The 20,688-nt window shown below is 40.9% G+C and overlaps 1 protein-coding gene across 1 annotated transcript; it reads left to right on the top strand.

Annotated features, from left to right (window-relative positions):
* The first annotated feature begins 1,578 nt into the window (after positions 1-1,578).
* Positions 1,579-16,640, top strand: gip (gastric inhibitory polypeptide). Its single transcript, XM_061222969.1, has 6 exons — positions 1,579-1,850; positions 2,208-2,280; positions 13,112-13,199; positions 13,407-13,550; positions 14,538-14,636; positions 16,512-16,640. The coding sequence occupies exons 3-6, from the start codon at positions 13,126-13,128 to the stop codon at positions 16,519-16,521; spliced, it is 327 nt and encodes a 108-aa protein (XP_061078953.1). The 5' UTR covers positions 1,579-1,850; positions 2,208-2,280; positions 13,112-13,125; the 3' UTR covers positions 16,522-16,640.
* Positions 16,641-20,688: the final 4,048 nt, after the last annotated feature.

Raw genomic sequence — 20,688 nt, 5'->3', positions numbered from 1 at the left:
CCACATCCTCCTCATTGGTGAGACACAGGTTACGCAGAACACAGCAGGCCATGCTGCATATTGGGATCAAATAAATTCTGTTCCTATCAAGGTACTTCAGGCAAGGTACTTTGCACCTGTAGGCCATACTATTACATTGATGACTCTTTGGAAGCAGGCCTCTACAGTTGACTTCGACACATTGAACTTGTCACTGATCTCCCTGCTGAGAAGAATTTGTACATATATTTGTATATGTGACAATCTAATAGTGTTATTTATACAAAAGCCCCAATAAAACACCACTTTGTAGCTAGCTTATGTCACTTGAATGGGCGGAGTCGAGAGTAGCTAGTAGCTAATCAAGTTAGTCGGTCTACTTTGGTAAATATATGATTCTAAGCTGCTTTTTTGGGCCTTACTCATTTTAATTTAGTTACCTGAATGACTCCTGATTGCCCAATAGCCACAGAACAATGAGTAGCTGCTTGAAGGCTGAAATGGATGTGCACCAAACTCTATTTTGGTAGGTAATGTCCTCTGCAATTTCCCTGTGTCATACAGAAATGCATTTCAAAGTCATCCTCTATGTACAGAGGTATGACCATCTCTGCATAGTAGGGGATTCTATGTCTCTGTTGTTGTGCAGGGGCTGACACTGCGAACATATTTAGCAGGTGTCGGTCCACCCTAAAGTCCTGCTCCTAGGGAAAATAGCATAATCATTAGCTAGCTAGCTAACATTAGATCAATAACGTTACTTCACTCTAACATTAATGTTAAAATACTGAAATAGCAAGCCCCGTTTTGAGTGACTTAGCTAACGTTAGCTAGTTAAAGTTAATGAAAACGTTAGTTACTGTATCTATTTGCTGGTTCCTTTTGATGGCTACATTTGCTGGCTACATTTTGACTTATAACCAATTGACAAAAGACGAAAATATATACTAACTTGTCAACTTCGCTGTCAATATTATTGTCAAATACTGCTGTAAAATTGTTGGATGTAAAAATGATGGTAATGTTATCATTGGTGTCCACCAAGTTTACAGTTCAACTGACTCAACTGACCATTTGTAAATTAACTGATTTCAGAGCGCTCTATGACGTTGAAACCAGAGCGCACTGAAATCAGAGCAGATTTTCAGGGTGAATTTCCGAGCAGACCCTGTAGGCAGGTAAAGCGGAAGTCCCACTGAATGGCAATTCCGGTATACTGCTACGTGCTAGGCTCCAGATCATCTGTAAATTATCGCTATGCAGCTCTTCGTTGCTTTTTAAAAATTTTCATAGTTACAAATGTACGTTCAGATTTGTGTACCAAATGCAACAACAAAGATGACGTTATCTATCCTGGGATGGCCAGTCTCACGGGACATACTGTGGTGGCCCGACCTGCGATCGGTACACCACTGGTGGAACGGCCCGTGCGCCCGTGCGCCGGCGCCAAGAGTTGGGGAAGCTGATTATCTCCGAATATTTTCCATTGTCATATTTAAGAGTGGCACCTTGGAGAGAGGCCCGGAGGAGAATCAGCACCAAGGCCAGCACCCCCGGGACGAGACACGTGCGCGCTCGGAATGGGTTCGGAATGCGAACGCACTCTAATAACATTCTCTAATTGAACAGGCACAGCTGAGCCAAGTTCGGGGAAGGGAGCGGCGCCCTTCAAAAAAGGAGAACACAAACACAGAGCGGGGCTCATGACGGAGGAGGAGATACCCGGAGCGAGAGTGCACGAACGCTCTAACAAACAAACCAACGAGCTAAACCCGCTCCAAAAGACGTGGATTAAGTTCGGAAAGGACTACGAGAGAGCCAATGCTCAGGAAATAAACTCTGCGGACGAAACCTCAAAGTCCCGGATTCACGTGAGCCCCATCACATTATCCCCATAACCCAGCTAATCCCTCTCTAAATCTAGACGGGATCACCCCAGACGGGCGATTAAGGGGGAAGGAGGTCGTCAGAGACCGGGGCACCGCCAGGATTGAACGGCCCCACCGCGGACTAAAGACGGAAGAACGCGGCCACGTGAATTCCGGCCTTTTTTGTTTTCTCCATTTTCGGAGTTCCTAATTTTTTGGCCACTTATTTATTTTCCTTTTTTTCCTGTTTTTCCCTTTTTTCCCTTTTTTTGGAAAAGAAAGCACTTCTGTGCTGGACAATTGAGATGTGAAAAAAAAAAGAATAAATAATTTTACTCTCTCTCTCTTTCTCTCAACCAGCGGGGCACCACGTATGGTGGAAGATGCGGGCACTGTGAACCGAGCTACCACGAGAGAGAGACCCAACACGGATGTAAGTTCAAACCCCCCACTTTTATTTATTTGGCCACTTATTATTATTATTATTATTATTATTGTTTTTCCCTTTTTGAACTTTTTTTGGAAAAGAAAGCATTTGTCTGTGCTGGACAATTGAGATGTGCCCTGAAGGCGCCAAAAAAAAAAAAAGAATGAATAAAAATAATTTTGATTCACAAATTTTACTCTCGGCGGCACGGATGGTACAGTGGGTACCACTGCCGCCTCACAGCAAGGAGGTCCTGGGTTCGAATCCCCGTCGGCCGGGGCCTCTCTGTGCGGAGTTTGCATGTTCTCCCCGTGTCTGCGTGGGTTTCCTCCAGGTACTCCGGTTTCCTCCCACAGTCCAAAGACATGCACGTTAGGCTGATTGGAGAGTCTAAATTGCCCGTAGGTATGAGTGTGTGAGTGAATGGTGTGTGTGCCCTGAGATAGACTGGCGACCTGTCCAGAGTGTATTCCTGCCTTTCGCCCAATGTATGCTGGGATAGGCTCCAGCCCCCCTGCGACCCTGTTCAGGATAAGCGGGTTAAGATAATGGATGGATGGATGGATGGATGGATGGATGTATAATTTAAAAAACATTAGTGTTTAACGATCACAAACTGTTTCTGGCACAATCAACCACATTTCAATTCACAATTCTAGCTGTTTCTGAAAATACAATATTGCAATACATTGTCAAGAAATCACTTGTAATTAATTTGAAAGATCATAGTTTTATGCTTTAAGATATCAATTCCAAAAATTGGTACAAATCAAGATGCTATAATTCTGTGTTGCTATTACTTAAGTTAGTATGAACACTACTCTTATGTTTGTCAAGGAGAATTATTTTAATAAATATGTTTTGGAACTCATGTCATATGCATTGTGGCTTCGTATTTGCTGATACCAAAGGTGATTTTTGCCAATTGATTTTGTAACCTGATATTTTATTACATTTATTAAATAGATCCATACAGTATGGTAAGGATTTATCTGGGTTGTCCATAGATAGCAAAATGCCATTGAAATATGGTTCGCTCTTAATCATTACAATTTCCTTGTGTTGGAGGGCAAGCGGCTATTGCAACCCATTAACTTTTGTGGTAAAACACAGGGGTTAAACTAGGCCTAGATATCATGGCATCTATTAAAATATATTATGATGGTGCCCAGTTAATATCAGTTTTCATACAAAGGTTGGATGGTTGACCTGTAACATTTATTCACTGATTTTGTTGTAAAGTACCTCGTAGCTTGCTAGTTTGGACTTTAAACTTGGTAAAACTGGTCCTTGGGATTTTTCAGTGCACTGGTTAGCTTGAATGTGTGGAGTTATATGATAGAACGCATTAAGAGTAAGCTTACCACATTACATTACAAAGCATTTAGCAGACGCTCTTATCCAGAGCGACGCACAACAAAGTGCAATGCAAACACAGGAACAAGTGTGAAGAGGACAGTATGGTTCCGAGTCCTTGTGTGACCATACAGATACAATTGGAACCCTTGAAGAATACATCAACTTACAAAATAGCATACCACGGTTGGCAGCTAGAATACCCTGAGTACAAAAATACAATATCTAATACAATACAACACAACAATATTTATATATAACTATATATAAATATACAAGGCTAATCATAGTGGTGAGGTGGGGGGGAAAGGTGCAGACTGAAGTGATGAGTCTTCAGTCTGTGTTAGAAAGTGGTCAGAGCCTCGGCTGTTCTGACTTCAACAGGAAGGTCATTCCACCACCGTGGGGCCAGAACAGGCAGCAGTCACGACTGAGAAGTGCAGGGCAGCGAGGGGGAGGTGCCAGGCTTCCCGAAGTAGCAGAACTGAAGGGTCTTGCTGGTGTATACGTCTTGATAAGTGATTGAATATATACAGGGGCTGATCCCTTGACTGCCTAGTATGCGAGCACCAAAGTTTTAAATTTGATGCAAGCCATAACAGGCAGCTAGTGGAGGGTGCTGAGCAGGGGGGTGACTTGTGAATGTCTGTGAACGTTGAATACCAGATGGGCTGTGGCGTTCTGGATCAGTTGTAGGGATCTGATGGCGGATGCTGGAAGGCCAGCAGAGAATTGCAATAGTCCAAGCAGGACAGGACCATTGCTTGTACAAGGAGCTGAGAGGAGTAGGTGGTGAAGAAGGGTCAGATTATCTGGATGTTGTACAGGTAGAACCTGCATGATCACCATAGCGATGTTCTCGGAGAAGGACAGCCTGTTGTCCATCACGATTCTGAGGTTTCTTGCACTGGGGGATGAGGTCACTGTGGTATCCCCTAGTGAGAAGGGAGAGGTTAGAGCAGGGATGGAGATTACCTCCGTCTTTCCTGGGTTGAGCTTTAGATCGTGGTTGCCCATCCAGTTCTGGATGTCTCCCAGCCTATCTCAGTTTGCCGAGTGCACATCAATCTCATCATACAAATAAAATGGATCATCTTTCGTGGAGAATGCACTGCTATCTGAATTTCGCATCCAACAAGTTTCCCAGTCCTTCCAATCGATGCACTGTTTTAGGAATTTCTTTCACCTAGTAGGGAGTAAGGTGTAAATCATGTTTTATTGTAACTCTGTGTCGGAAATGAATCAGATTGTGCAACCGATTTAAATGAATTTATGGCTTAACTTAATTTACGTTCAAACTCACCTACGTTTGAAGTTACATTATACTGGTGCAACAGGCTGCTGGACTTTAAGGACATTATTCAGGAAGTCTAGTGGTCTGAGAGAAGCGCAGACTTCTACCTGATGTTAATGTTAATATATTACATTCAATTATTGGCCAAATTATTACTGGTCATGACAATACTCTGAGGATCACTACATCAAACAAGGGGTTAATAAAATTCTTGAAAATTTTGAGGTGGCTCATAACCCAGGCAAGAGGAGAAAGGGGACAGGCCGGTGGAGGAGACTAGCAGCAAGTTGTGCACATACTCCACCCATGAGAGTGAGTCAACCTAGGAGGAAGGCGACTTTTCCACCAGGCAGTGCAAAGTCTTTTCAAACTCCTGGTTCATCCGCTCTGTCTGTCCGTTGGTCTGGGGGTGGAAGCTGGATGAAAGTTGGGCCTTGCCAATGTGGCTACTATTGTAGTTACTGGCAGGTTAAATTCAGTGATGACAGTTTCCATAGACCTATGGACATTTTCCAGCAACTGACGGATGTTTTTATGGACTGAAGGATGTTTTCCATAGACTGAAGGATGTTTTCCATGGACTGAGGGATTTCTTCCATAAACCTACAGATGTTTTTCATAGACAGACAGACTTTTTACTGAGATGTCTGAGGGCCACCGTATAAATACAGTTATATACATAGATTATGACTCATAACCCCGGCTACAGGCGAAAGGGGACAGGCCGGTGGAGGAGACTGGCAGCGAGTTGTAAGCGAGTCTGAGGGCCACCGTATGAATGCCACAATTTGTGTCAAAAAGCATTCGTTCTCCATCAAATAACTTATTTCTGAATGTAGGATCATTCTCTTTTCTTTTTTGTTGTGCAGAGGAAACTTGTGACCGTTGAATTGGCTGACAGTAAAATTGGAGTTGTGTTTGAAAATCAGAAAAGAGAAAAGTACATGGCCAGCTTATCTGTGTTGTCCTATCTTATTCTTACAGGATGATGTAGGTTTTGTTTATCAAGATTGTGTACATGCTTTGCTATGCCAACAGAATAATCCTGAACCCATCAAGTATAACCCTAAGGTTAATTTATTTTTCTTTTATAATGTATTTTCGTCATGGTGCAGTACTGGTTTGGACCACCAGAGGGTGGTTTGGTTGATTGACAGCCTTTTCAACCTATATACTCACAGCTGTAATCAGTTCTGTGCAATCGGACCGCACCCTTGATAAACCCTCCTCGCACAGCACTCCGGTGCTCCTGTGTAATTTGTGTTATGCTGAAGCTGGTAAACAGTATCGCTGATTCTCTGAGAAAAGAGTTTGTTGGAGTCTAACACTCCCTTTGTGAGAATACTCTTCTATTTTCACTGAGAATAGTGTTTGGGGGAGTCTATTCTCCCTGTGTTAGTTTATTTGCTACAACTATTTTTTTTCCACCCGTTTGGGATATATTTAAGTTCACCACCTTTATCCTTCCTGTGGGAGCCAAGTTGCATTTATATATGTTTAATTCAATAAATAAGCACAGTCTGTATTTTGTTTAACATGGACTTTTGAATAGTGATGTAGGTTACTGTCTCTTTAAGAGATATAGGCTCTTGTATTTGCTTAGGGTGAACCTGTGGATTTGTTTTTAGTTGAGGCTCAAGTAAGAACCAAGCCACATGGTTTTCTTACCATAGTACAGTTTTCTGATTAGGATAACTTAGCTTTGAATGCTCCTGGAAGAAGATACTACAAACTGTGGAATTAATACTTCAGAGTCCTGCAGAAGTTTTTCCTCCACAAGTTAATGTACACAAGTTAAGCCAAGGCCATTATTGAGCTTCAACCACAGACACTTCCCTTTGTGAGAAGTTTTTCCCTGGTGGGGTAGTTTTCAGTTCAGGTTATTCCTCCTTTTATGTTTTTGTTTTCCTGTTCCTTTCATCGGCTTTGCAGATTTAGTGGTTGTTCATTTGCAAACAGCTTTTAGGAACCCTGGTGTCTGCGTTTTGCCTAACACCCCACGCCCCACCTTACAGTTATTGCTCTGCATAGTTATTGGTTGTTTAATTGGTTGCAGTGTCGTCAAAAAGAAAAACTGTTTTTATTTGACCCTTTCAGTTCTTTGAGCATACAGTCATCTCCAAAAGTAATGTAACAGCAAGGCCAATTCCTTTGTTCTTGCAATACACTCTATACATTTGGTGCATTGAGCTGTCCGGCAGCTAAAACCCACTAAATAATTAAAGTTATGGTATTGTGAAGTACAAAATTGTGCATTTATAATAATGTGTTAGGTGGGTGAAACTAAAGGCTCTGTTTTTTTTTTCCCTAGGGCAGGCTTGATGAAAAATGCTTTAGATACATACAGTCACATCCAAAATTATTGGAACAGCAAGGCCAATTCCTTTGTTTTTGCAATACACTGAATATTTGGGGTTCAGATAAAAAAATGAACACAAGACAAGAGAGAATTTCAGCTTTTATTTTCTGGTATTTACACCTAGATCTGTTAAACTACTTGGAACACAGCACCTTTGGTATCAGACTACGCACATTTTAGGTGAGCAAAAGTATTGGAACAGATAGTATTTAAGTAAATGAAAGTAAATAACATTTAATATTTGGTAGCATATCCCCTGCTTGCAATAACTGCATCAACCCTGTGACCCATTGGACTGTTGCCTTCTTCTTTTGTGATGCTTTTCCAGGCTTTTACAGCAGCCTCTTTTAGTTGGTGTCTGTTTTGGGGTTTTTTTCCCTTCAATCTCTTCTTCAGGAGGTGAATTGCATGCTCAGTTAGGTTATGGTCTGGTGATTGACTTCACCATTCTAAAACCTTCCACTTTTTCCTCCCTAGTGAAGTCCTTTGTTGTGTTGGCAGTGTGTTTTGGGTCATTGTCTTGCTGCATGATGAAGTTCCTACCATTTAGTTTGGACACATTTCTCCGTAAGTTGGCAAAATGTTGGCAAAAAATGCCAAAGTTTTTGTTGACTTCTGAATTCCTCCTGCTGCTACCATCATGAATTACATCATCAATAAAGATCCAGAAGCAGCCATGCAAGCCCAAGCCATGACACTTCCTCCATCGTGCTTCAAAGCTTGTATGTTTTGGATCATGACCAGATCCCTTCTTTCTCAACACTTTGGCCTTTCCATCACTTTGGTAGAGGTTAATTTTGGTCGCATCAGTCCATAATCTCTGCACTGCTTGCAAATTGTAATTTTGCTTTCCGATTTTTACTACTGATGAGTGGTTTGCATTTTGTGGTATAGCCTCTATTTGTCTACTCTCTAAGTCTTCTTCAATCGATTGATTGAGATACCTTCACCCCTGCCTTGTGGAGATGTTTTAGGGTTTTTCTTCACAGCTCTCACAATGTTCTGTCATCAACTGCTGTTGTTTTCCTTGGCCAACCTGTTCCATGTCTGTTGCTCAGTACGCCAGCGGGTTCTTTCTTTTTCAGGACATTCCAAGTTATTGTACATGCTATCTCCAATGTTTGTGCAATGGCTCTGATCGATTTCCCCTCTTTTCTAAGCTTCAAAATGGCTTGCTTTCTCCGAAAGACAGTTCTCTGGTCATGTTGGTTTATCTTTTCAAACACAAATGCAGTCTTCACAGGCAAAACCAAAGGCTAAAACCAAAAGTAGACACAACTAGTGGGCTTAAAGTTCTTAAACACGGTGCCGTATTTCTTGTTTTCCACAAAATAATATTCTCGCAAAATAAATAAATCAATAAATAAAAGAGAACACAACAACCACTCCCAAGCCAAGTCAAGATAATACATAACTTTGCTACTTTCCCCCTAAAATGATAGTATGTACAGGAGGAATTTAATTCTGTGTAGTAGGTTATATCAATATGATTACATTGTAGTAAGTGCAAGAAAACTAGCGATTTATTTTCATCTCAAGGAAATGAACAATTCTGTTAGCTGAAAAACGGTAGGTAGGAAACTGTGGTCACAAGTTCTGTGAATTACGCCATTCTTAACATTGTGGGCTCACTTGCCACATACATTCCCCCAGAATTCACAGAAACTGGCATTGCGATCTGGACAATCTGATTCCGCCGGAGTGGGGACACGGCAATCGGCGGTCGGCCACGTCGAGGGGGCAGACCCAGTTTCACAGGCTACATCAGGCTTAAGCCGGTCCCCTGAGACATGGTCTGGCTTGCCTCCAATGCCCACAACAAAAGTATTGTCACTGCGCTCCAGGACAAGGAAGGGACCATCGTACGGCGGTTGCAGCGGACTCCGGTGTGTGTCATGCCATGCAAAGGTTGTCTGGAACCTAAAACTGGGGCAGGCCATGGTGTGAAGTGGGCACTGGTGCGAACACCTCCGCGTTGACCAAGTGGCTGGCACGTTGACTGGTTGCAGACCACGGGACTATGACGGTAGGTATGAAATCCCCCGGCACCCAGAGCGGCTGACCATAAACCAACTCCACAGAGGACAACTGAAGATCTTCTTTTGGGGCCGTCCGGAGCCCTAACATCACCCAGGGCAGCTGATTGCATCAGCCTTCATCCTTAACGCTGGCCCTCAGAGCTGCCTTCATGGAGCGGTGGAAACGCTCGCACAGACTGCTGGCCTGTGGGTGATAGGCAGTAGTGTGGTGATGCTTGATGCCGAGGTTCCAGGCTTTCTCACCCCAGAGCCCAGAGGTGAACTGTGGGCCACGGTCAGAGGATAGGTCAGCAGGCATGCCAAACCGGGCAACCCAGATGTCGCTGAACACACCACATCAGCTGTGGATGTCGACACGAGTGGTACAGCCTCTGGCCACCTGGTGGTCCTATCCACCATGGTGAACAGGTAAGTGAACCCTCGGGAGGGCGGGAGGGGACCCACCAAGTCGATGTTGACATGATCGAAACGGCGCTCCGGCAATATAAAAGTCTCCAGGGGTGCCCTGACTCATACCTGTGTTATTTAAACCCCTTTGTTTGTTCAGTTCCCTGCTAGATTGTTATGTGTTTACTCCATAGCTTTCAGTGTTTTCAGCTTGATATCTGATATCTGCTACGACCTGTTTCGCCCCCGACCTCCGAGTCTTGCTTATCCCGTATATCTGACTTTAAACCGTAGCTTTTCGGCCCTTTTCTGTACCGCAACTTTTGTTTCTGGATTTTGTCTTTGTCTGATTAGCCCGTTTGTTTTCGACCCTCCGCCTGTGACCTCAACTATTCTATGTCTTTGTTTTGTTCTGAATGCATACTATCCAATCACGTTCAGTCTTGCAACCATTTATTCTTCAATTAGAATAAGGAAGAGTAAGGCAGCTTTTCCATCAAATGAGTAGGGAGTGTATCCGCTGAAACATGGAAGCAAAGTTCATTCAAACTCAGGAAGACACAAGCCTAATTGAGAGGGGAGTGAAAAATTAATGGAGATGGGCTTGGGTTGAAGAAAATGGTGTTGACCGGCAACCACTTAACACTTGGTGCAAGACACTCTATGAAGCTGGTTGTTGTTTCTGCACGGTGTGTGACAAGAAACTTATACACCGCAGTAGTAATGTCTATCTGACAAGTTGAAAAAAGGAATGTTTTCCTTGAATTCTGATGAGTTTACAAGCCTGAACATGGATATAATTCTTAATGTCCTAGTTAGCTATTATGATGATGATCTTGGCAATGTTATAACACAGCATCTAGCATATTCAGTGTCTCCCACAGTGGTTTATGGACAAAATAAGAAAGCCGACATCAAACAGCGGCATTTGCTGGTTTAAAAATAACATCACTAAGTTTGTCATTGGATCGTTATCAAATTGGAAAGTGACTAATAGTAACTCCATAAAATGACAGCATAACTTGTCTAATATTTTGCTAATTATTAACCTAATTGTTTTGTCATGATAATGCGAAACCATGACTTTTGCACGTTATAAGTAGAATAGCGGCTATTTAGAGTATTTAAACTCATATAAACAAATAAACAGACCAGCTGCCCCCCCCTCACCCCCGGTCTGCCAGCACCTTATCAGAACAATTTAATATTATTTCATATTATTTCATTACAATTTCATATTATTCTGGAGAATACATTATTCTGGACATGTATTCAATACATTTTAAGCCCTAGAACTATTTATTGTTTAACCAATCAATCTAACAGGACTCATCTGGGCAACAAGAAACTCCTGTCAGTCACATGTTCCAATACTTTTGCTCACCAAAAAATTGGGTAGTCTGATACAAAAGATGATATGTTCTAACCTGTTTAACAAATCTTGATAAAAATACCAGGAAATAAATGCTTAAATTCGGATCTGTCATCTCTTGTACATCCTTTGACCTTAAACTCAGTTGTCTTCAGTGTATAACAAAAACAAAGGAATTGACCTTCCAATACTTTTGGAGGGGGCTGTATGTCTGGTTATAAAGCAATGTCCTATTTACATGGCTATATGATGTGGTTACTCTGTACAACCTGTTCTTCTAATAGAGGATGATATAACTGAACTGACACTTTTTTCACATTTTTTGAGTTGAAAAAATTATGTTCTCTCATATAATGGGGCTCACCAAATAAACCATATCATATCCAGGCCTGTCCATTTTTTGATAGTGACAGGTATTGTGGAAAAAAATGAGGTGTAGGGTGATAGGTTATCTATTAGAAAAATCTACTTTGTCTATAAAAAGCTGAGAGTAGTGAAAAAACATAGAAATTGCCCAATAGGTCTCAAAAGGTTATTTTGCCCTTTAAACTAATTTAAAAAATATTTATATTTACAATTAATCAACCTCTCTTCCAATTGCGTCTTGGTCTCCCTGCAGGCTATGTTTTAAACACCGCATCTGGTGGGAATAGCCGCTTAGCATGGTGCAGAACTGGCTTAACACTTAATTACCTGTCCAACAAATCATGGAGGTGTTGGGGCTGGTGTTATGATTAAACGCTCCATTAATGTCTCACATGAAGTCAATTCATTTGTTCTCAACCTTTGCTTCTTTGAGCAGGATACTGATCGGTCCTGTCTTTAAAAGGGGTTCTAATTGTATGTACATAGGCAACATGCCAAATACACAGCAGAGTACTTTCCAACAGGGAGTACATTTCTAGTTTAACATTAGACAGTAATGCAGGGACCTTCTCGATGTTTGTCACTACCCACTCATGTTTTCAATGCAACCAAAATATGGCCTATAAATAAACAGGTCACATCCAGCCCATATGAGGTGATATTAGCCTTCCATTTCATTGAGTTGACTATTTACCCTACCCCAGCAATTGCACTAATACATTTAATTTTGGCCACATAATCTTCCCAATGTGCAAGAAGCCTGGCTTGTCTCCATTTACATTTGTATATCAGGAAGCTAATTTATGACCTTAATGTAGCAGAACTAAAGTGTTTTTCCACGCTAATATTCTGGGTCTGATAAGGGTTGCAGCACTATAGCCGTGCCGCAGAATAGCCTATAAAGAGCAAGAGCATTCTGTAAATCTGAGCAGAACATCACTTAAACCGTCTACTCTGACACGTAAAGGAAGGTAAGCATACAGCTCAGCTTATATCAAGGATCCAAATTCATCTCTACTGGTGATGATTATTTGATACTGGTGACTTGTCTTGTGTGAAGTTGACTGTATAAAGCAAGAAATAAGAAATCCAGATTCAGTTTGTATTGTTATTTTAGTTATTGAATGCCTTAAATTGGGAGGTAGTAGCTTCAACGTTGTCCTCATTTGCAACAGTTGCGAAGACTGTTATACAGTACTAGCACAACTTATGGGAACACTGCATTTATAAACAAGTCAAATGCAATATTTTGGCATAATAAATGACAAATGTAAGATAAATGTAATATCAATATAAAATAAAGAACTTATTCACAAATTGTGTTAAACAAGTACTGATCGTAACACCTTCCTATATGTATTAGTTAATAATTAATACAAGTATTAGTACATCATTGATTTGTCAATCCATGCTTAGAAAACTTTTTTAGACTTTTATACTTCATTTAAAATGACTAGTGATCACATAATGTCATTACCACTAATAGTCAAACTGTTTTGAATACATTTTAAAATTAGCTCAGAGAAACAACACAAGAAAAGAAAAAGATTACTAAGATTTAAGCACAGTGTTTCCATAATCTGTGCCAGTACTATACATGGACTGATATCATTATTTTCAGTCTGATTTTTGACAACAATTACAACACCTCTCTCTCTCTGCAGGATCCATAAAGGACATGAAGATTGAAGTGCTACTTTTATCCTGTCTCATTGCTTTGCCAATGGTACTGGGAAAAGCTAGAGAGAGCAGGTGAGATTCATACTGTGCCGCACTATCATACAGGTATACTAGTCTTTTCATATGTTGTCTCTCATCTCCGAGAAGATATTTATTATTTGTTATGTAGTATAATAATTTGAGGATTTCCAGCATATGCTCCAACAGGAAATGGGAAAGCTGTGGTGTAAACTTGTTGACTTTTCATTGACTCATCCTTGTCCTCACGTGTGTGTTTAGGGACAGCCTATCAGAGGACGGACAAGCTCTGAGCAGGCGATACGCTGAGTCCACCATCGCCAGTGACATCAGTAAGATTGTGGACTCCATGGTACAGAAGAACTTTGTAAACTTCCTCCTCACTCAGAGGGAGAAAAAGAGCGAGTGAGTAAAAGGTGGAAAGATGGCATGAATTAGACTGCATGTGGGTCTGTATTGTTGTATTGAGTGCATGAAAAAAGTGATATTGAGAAGTGGGAGAGAAACAAAATGGGACCTTTGAGAAGGAAGGATTCAAAGAATGGGCAATAGATAAGCAGTAATGTGTGGAAGGGACAGATGTACTGAGCATTAGAGAGATATTTTAAGAGATATACTATAGTGAACCCTTTGGGTTAATTTGTCTCACATTTAACCTATCCTATATCCTAATGACTTAGTAGCAGTGGGCAGGCACTGTGAAGCACCCAGAGACCAACTCCAGTTCTGTGGCCAGTGCCTTGGTCTTTTGGTGCATAAAATAAAAAATTTTGTACCAACAGTAAATATGTTTTTGCTAGGCATTTGAGTCTGAACGTACATGCAGAGTGTGTATAACATCTTCCTTTTTTCCCCTCATCATTGGTTTGGGCTACCTGAGCACAAAAAAACACTTTTTATTTTGAACATTACAAAGAAAATTAAGAGAGGAGAATGTTGACAGTATGCACAGTGAGTAGAGTACAGTGGTGCATGGATATTTTGCAAGAGTGCAGGACTGGTGAGGATGGAGATCAAATAAAAGCACCTCATGATTAGTCATCTGAATTAATATAATAATATAATTATCCACTGGCACTAAAAATCAACTTGAGTGTCTCAGTTAGTCAAAATGCTTGCCATGAGCATAAAATGAGTCCTATAGCCTAAATATTGCAAGTTTAACTGTGGGCAGTGTCATTACAATTACTGACCATCATTGGGAGCAGAATAATAACTTTTGTCTCAGCAGTTCCTTGGGTTCCTTGGGTTTCTGCTGTATTAATCCTTTCTGATGAGCCACAAGTTCCATTCATGAGACCACTCCCCTTATTGGTCCTAACTGTCCTAACTGAATACTTTATTCAGTTTTATTTCCCTATCACCAAAGCCAATTTTTATGTTTTGTCACAGGCCTACCATGAAGCCTGAGGAACCAGGGACTCAGCTTTTCAATGAACTTCTAAAGCAGGAGTTTACTCAGTGGGTCCACAGCAAGGGCAACAATGCCAGGTGAGTGCTGTATTAACCCACACAATGTCCTAATAATACTGTATCACAAGGACATTATACATTTCAGGGAATAAGTGATGGCAATTTGTTCCACAAAGTTAGGTGGGTAACTAGATAGTGTTTTCTGGTACTCAGAGGCCGTATGTATCAAACATCTTAAGAATTACACTTAATAAACCTCTTAAAAGCTTAGAAGTGTAATCACTCTCCGCTTAAAGTGGTGAAACATATTTATCAAGCAGCTCAAACTTTGTCTTAGATAAGTCTTGTAATATTCTCAATAGTAATTCTCAAGTGTTTTATACACTTAAGAACTGAAGAACACAGGTCACATGATCACAGGTGCCTCAAATGAAAAGATTATGATGATGTCATCAAGCATCAAAATGGCAAAGAGGAAGAACCAATCAGCTTTTGGGAAATCAGTGTCCTGTTCATGTAAAAACATTGTAATTGTTTTTTTTAAAGATTTTAAAGAAAACCAAATCCAAAACCAAAAAAAACAAAGAATTAAAGGAAAAGGTAGCCGCACACTGAAGAGCCAGCTTCACCTTCGCACTTTGGCCCCTGGACAAATGCAGAAAAAATTGTACTTGATAACGTTATATCCTGGGTGGCACAGATGGTGCACTGGGTAGCACTGCCGCCTCACAGCAAGGAGGTCCTGGGTTCGAATCCCCGTCGGCCGGGGCCTCTCTGTGCGGAGTTTGCATGTTCTCCCTGTGTTTGTGTGGGTTTCCTCCGGGTACTCCAGTTTCCTCCCACAGTCCAAAGACATGCAGGTTAGGCTGATTGGAGAGTCTAAATTGCCCATAGGTGTGACTGTGTGAGTGTGTGAGTGAATGGTGTGTGTGCCCTGCAATGGACTGGTGACCTGTGCAGGAAGCCTTTTGCCCAGTATATGCTGGGATAGGCTCCAGCCCCCCTGCGACCCTGTTCAGGATAAGCAGTTTAGGATAATGAATGAATGAATCTTATAATCCTGGGCTCTTTCAAGAAAGCAACTTCTGGTACTGGTTCGTACAGTACATTAAAAGGGGGAGGCCTGTAGTGTAGTGGTTAAGGTAAATGACTGGGACACCCAAGGTCGGTGGTTCTAATCCCGGTGTAGCCGCAATAAGATCCGCACAGCCGTTGGGCCCTTGAGCAAGGCCCTTAACCCTGCATTGCTCCAGGGGAGGATTATCTCCTGCTTAGTCTAATCAACTGTACGTCGCTCTGGATAAGAGTGTCTGCCAAATGCCAATAATATAATGTAATTACTTATTTATTTATAAGACATTTGTTTCATATCAAAATATTGCTGATGAACATTGGTTATACTTTATAAGAATTATTTGATATTCAGGTGGAGGTCCTAAACCTCTAAGAGATAGTGCTCTGCAATTATAAAATAATTACTCCAAATAAGTTCACTCCAAATTATTTACTCAATACTTATTTTATTGCTGCATAATCACAAGAAAAACAAGCTTACAATTAAATATAAGCAAATGTTTTCCAATAATGCAGATAATGTAGACAACACCTTATCCTCCCTTTGTTTCGATCTCCCTGTAGAGAAACTCCTAACACCACTGCTTCCATGCCCATCTGGCACTGCCTCTCTAACAGCAATCCTTGAAACCCTGCTCCTAAGCCTATTCCTATGGAAGTTAAGAGATGTCTGGAGCTCTCTTAAAAAATACCAGTCACCAATTTTTACATACATACGGCCCCAGTACTGCTCTCAAATGTGTTACTTGCAATCTTTGGTGAATTATCTTCTCATTGCTATTTTGTCAGCTCCATTATAACACATAATACATTTCGTGGATTATGGGACATTAACAAAATGAAAAACTAATGAATTTCACTCTTCTATTTTGCTTCTAGAACCCATTAAGATGCTGAAAAGAGTATAATTGACCTGTGAGAAAGTAAATCTAGGTATATAAACCAGGATCTAAATACTGCTGTCTTCATCATCATATGAAGATCAATTAATTGACTACCTGTTTGTGAAGAGTAAATGTCATTGTATAAAAAATAAAAAAATAAAAAAATAAAGTAATCAATTGAATCGAGCAAATATATATTTTGTTTGTGCTATCAATTATTTGTGGACATGTCCAACAGTTTAGCAATGTGCAGTATATTACATTCGTTTTTGAAAATAACAAAGGGATTACAATTAATTTTTCTCTGCCACAATGGAGTAAGCCTCATTCTGAAGAGGAAGAAAAAAGCGGTGTTTTTCAGCATCAGTTCCCCCTTAGTAATCTTTTCAATTTTTAGGTACCACTCAATGGTTTCCACATACACAGTCATTAAAGCACAACTGCATTAAATTGCATGAGCTAGATTGCACATTGCCCATCAACTATCCTGCTTAACCAAAGTTCCTTATGCACTAGTCTCTGTCAGACAACTTATCTACATACCAGCCACTATATTAAAGGGACAATAGGTACGATTTTTGTGTTAAAACATTGTTACAAGACCATTGTAAATTCATTGAAAAAGGCTCACTGACATGTTGACTCGCCCTCTGCCTGTGTTTATAGTCCTTACATTCTGGTTTCAAAATATACAGTTGATGGGCCGTCACTCTGTACCAAAACATTGCACAGCTGTACAATAATTCAAGCTCATTGGTTGAAAAATGGTTCTAATTGCCACATATTATTCTGATTGTTCGTGTGTAGCTGCCCAAATTGCATTCCAGACTAGCTGAATCTTGTCACTGAAACTCTGTATACTATTGCTTATTATCCAAGCAAAGACTACATATCTAGTTATAAAACAATATAGTTAGCTCAACAAATTTGCAAATATCCACCTGAGGCAATACAAACATAGTAGCGAGCGTTGCGAGCATTGTTGCACACGCATTGTGTCTCAGGAGGATATTTGTAAATTCGTCAAGCTAACTAATAGCTCATTTGCTTGTTGCTACCGATAAGGAACTGGTATCGTTTTATAACTAGATATGTAGTCTTCACTTGGACAAGAAGCAATAGTATACAGAGTTTCAGTGATCGCCTGGAGTGCAATTTGGGCAGCTACACATTCCTTTTATCTCTTTACCTGTTAAATCATGCGTGTTTAACTGAACCTTTATTTGTCTCAAACTGAAAGTTGCAGTTGCATTGTTTGGTGGTACACTCATATCTTAGTTCCATAGCCAAATAATTTGCTTGCTCATTATATACACTGCTCAAAAAAATTAAGGAAACACAGTGTAACACCAAGTCAGTTAAACTTCAGGGATATCAATCTGTCCATTTAGGAAGCACAAGTGATTGTGAATCAATTTCACCTGCTTTGGTGCAAATGAAAGTGACAACAGGTGCAATAGTGATACAAAAGCAAGACAACCCCCAAAAAGGTAATGGTTTTGCATGCGGTGGCCACAGACAATTGCTCTCTCCTTATCCTTTTTGACTGATTCTTCTATAGTTTTGTGTTCTGCTAGTGTCCTTGTCTCTACTGGTAGCATGGGGTGGTACCTGCAGCTAAATCAGGTTGCACAGGTAGTCCACCTCCTCCAGGATGACATCCATATGTGCGGTCGCAAGAAGATTTGCTGTGTCTCCCAGCACAGTCCCAAGAGCATGGAGGAGGTCCCAGGAGACCGGCCGTTACACAAGGAGAGCTGGACAGGGCTGTAGAAGGGCATCAACCCAGTGGCAGGACCGGTATCTGCTCCTCTGCAAAAAGGAACAGGAGAAGCACTGCCAGAGCCCTACAAAATGACCTCCAGCAGGCTACTGGTGTGAATGTCTCTGACCAAACATTGGATTAGATTGGCTACAACTGGCTACCAAATTTGGAAAAAAAGGGAAAAATCAGAAAAAAAGGTGTACATGAGATGACAGATCCGAATTCAAGCTTTTATTTTATCTAGATTTGTAACAACTTAGAACATATCAGCTTTTGTATCAGACCGCCCAATTTTTAGGAGAGCAAAAGTATTAGAACATATGACTGACAGGTGTTTCTTGTTGCCCAAATGTGTCCTGTTAGATTGATTTGTTAAGCAATAAGTAGTTCTGAATGTCTACTCTTGGTTTTAGCCTTGGGTTTTCACTGTGAAGACTACATTTGTGTTAGAAAATATAAACCAACAAAGCAAGCCATTTTGAAGCTTAGAAAAGAGGGGAAATCATTGGGGATAGCTTGTACAACAAATTGAAAACCGCTGGTATACTGAGCAACAGACAAAGGGAAACAACAGCAGTTGATAATGAGAAACATTGTGAGAACTGTGAAGAAAAAACCCAAAATATCAGTCAGTGACAGCACAAACAATCTCTACAGGGCAGGGGTGAATGTATCTCAATCACTTGTTCAGAGAACACGAAGAGTGCAGCAATATCGAGGCCATAATACAAGACGCAAACCACTTATCTGTTAGGTTCTGTGTTTTTTGTTATCCAGTCTTTGTCTAAGTACTTTGTGTTTCCATGTTTTGTTACCCTCTGTGCACACCGTAGTCTGTCTGTCAGTTCAGTTCACATCAATCTTTCATATCACCTGTGCTTCACTTCCTGATTGTTTCCGACACCTGATTGAGCATGTATTTTACCTTCTGAAGAGGAGATTGAAGGGAAAACCCCCCGCATCAACTGAAAAGCTGCAGTAAAGGCCTGGAAAAGCATCACAAAAGAAGAAGGCAACAGTTCGGTGATGTCAATGTGTTGCAGGCTTGATGCAGTGTAAGCAAGCAAGGGATATACTACCAAATATTAAATGTTATTTACTTTAATTTACTTAAATATAATTTTTTCCAATACTTTTGATCACGTAAAAATGGGTGGTCTGATACCAAAGGTGCTATGTTCTAAGTAGTTTAACACATCTCGGTGTAAATACCAGGAAATAAAAGCTGAAATTCTGACCTCTTGTCTCGTGTTCATCTTTTTATTTCAACCCCAAATGTATTCAGTGTATTGCAAAAACAAAGGAATTAGCCTTGCTGTTCCAATAATTTTGGAGGTGACTGTATGTCTGTATGTGTCATTTTAAATTAGCATTACCATACCTTTAATTATTTAGTGGTGCCAACTAGGGGCACGCACCGCCCCCTCTACTGATATAAAGACTAAATTATAAAATGGACAGGACAAATCTCGCAATCTGATTGGTTAATAACAGTGATAAAATAACGATATACCAGTGCTATGACTTCTAATGCTTGTTTACAGTTCTATTTTAATTATCACTCCGCAGAGAAGCAGTACAAATTCAAAAGTGCTACATGCAAGCCGATGCACCCTGAGCCCCATATTGCTGGTATCTTGAGGATGAAGGGTTTACACATATGCAAATCGGCATATGGAAGAATGGGAGAACTAACCGACTTGCTTTTCAGTCAGAAAATACTTCACAGTTCCCATCCCACAGATTCCCGAGGGCAGCTGTGGTTTGAGAATGAGGCTTCTTCTGGCTGGTTTTCCACTAACCTGTGTAGAGGGGCAGGTATGCTTCCCCCCTCAGATATGCCTATGATAGGTTGTCGACTGGATCTATTGTCCATCCCTGTTTTCTGACAAAATATTTATCATGGACACTGTGTTGCCATCAAAGTCCATATAGACGATATAGCTATATCCATACTGTGGCCCATATTTCTATCATTATATCATGAAATCTACATGGAACTGGTGGAACTGAGTATGCAACGGTGCCAGTGGGGTGAGCTATATCCTTAGTCACCGGGTAGGTACTTGTGGTACATGCGTTCTGTTCTGTGAATGAGGAAATGTTATTCTATGTACTAATACATTTTAGTGCCGAACGTCTTTTTCTTTTTTCCTGCCACTCCCCCAACCCCCTGGAGGTCATGGACCACTCTAACTGGACTCTCAGACCCCCGCTCTGAGGTCATGGACTGCTGCAGCCCAGCTCCCCCCTATTCCAGCCCACGCTTGGACATGAGTCCAGACTCTATATCCCTCCATAAGGACTTTCTAGTTTGCCTACTAGTTTAATACATCAAATGTTACCATCTGAACATTTGACCAACGGAAGATGGGCATGCCCCTATAGCCGGGTTCCTCTCAAGATT

The sequence above is a fragment of the Conger conger genome, chromosome 2, assembly GCF_963514075.1.
Source record: "Conger conger chromosome 2, fConCon1.1, whole genome shotgun sequence".
Classification (NCBI taxonomy): Eukaryota; Metazoa; Chordata; class Actinopteri; order Anguilliformes; family Congridae; genus Conger; species Conger conger.
Note: the sequence above shows the minus strand (reverse complement) of the source record. Positions and strands in the feature narration are given on the sequence as shown.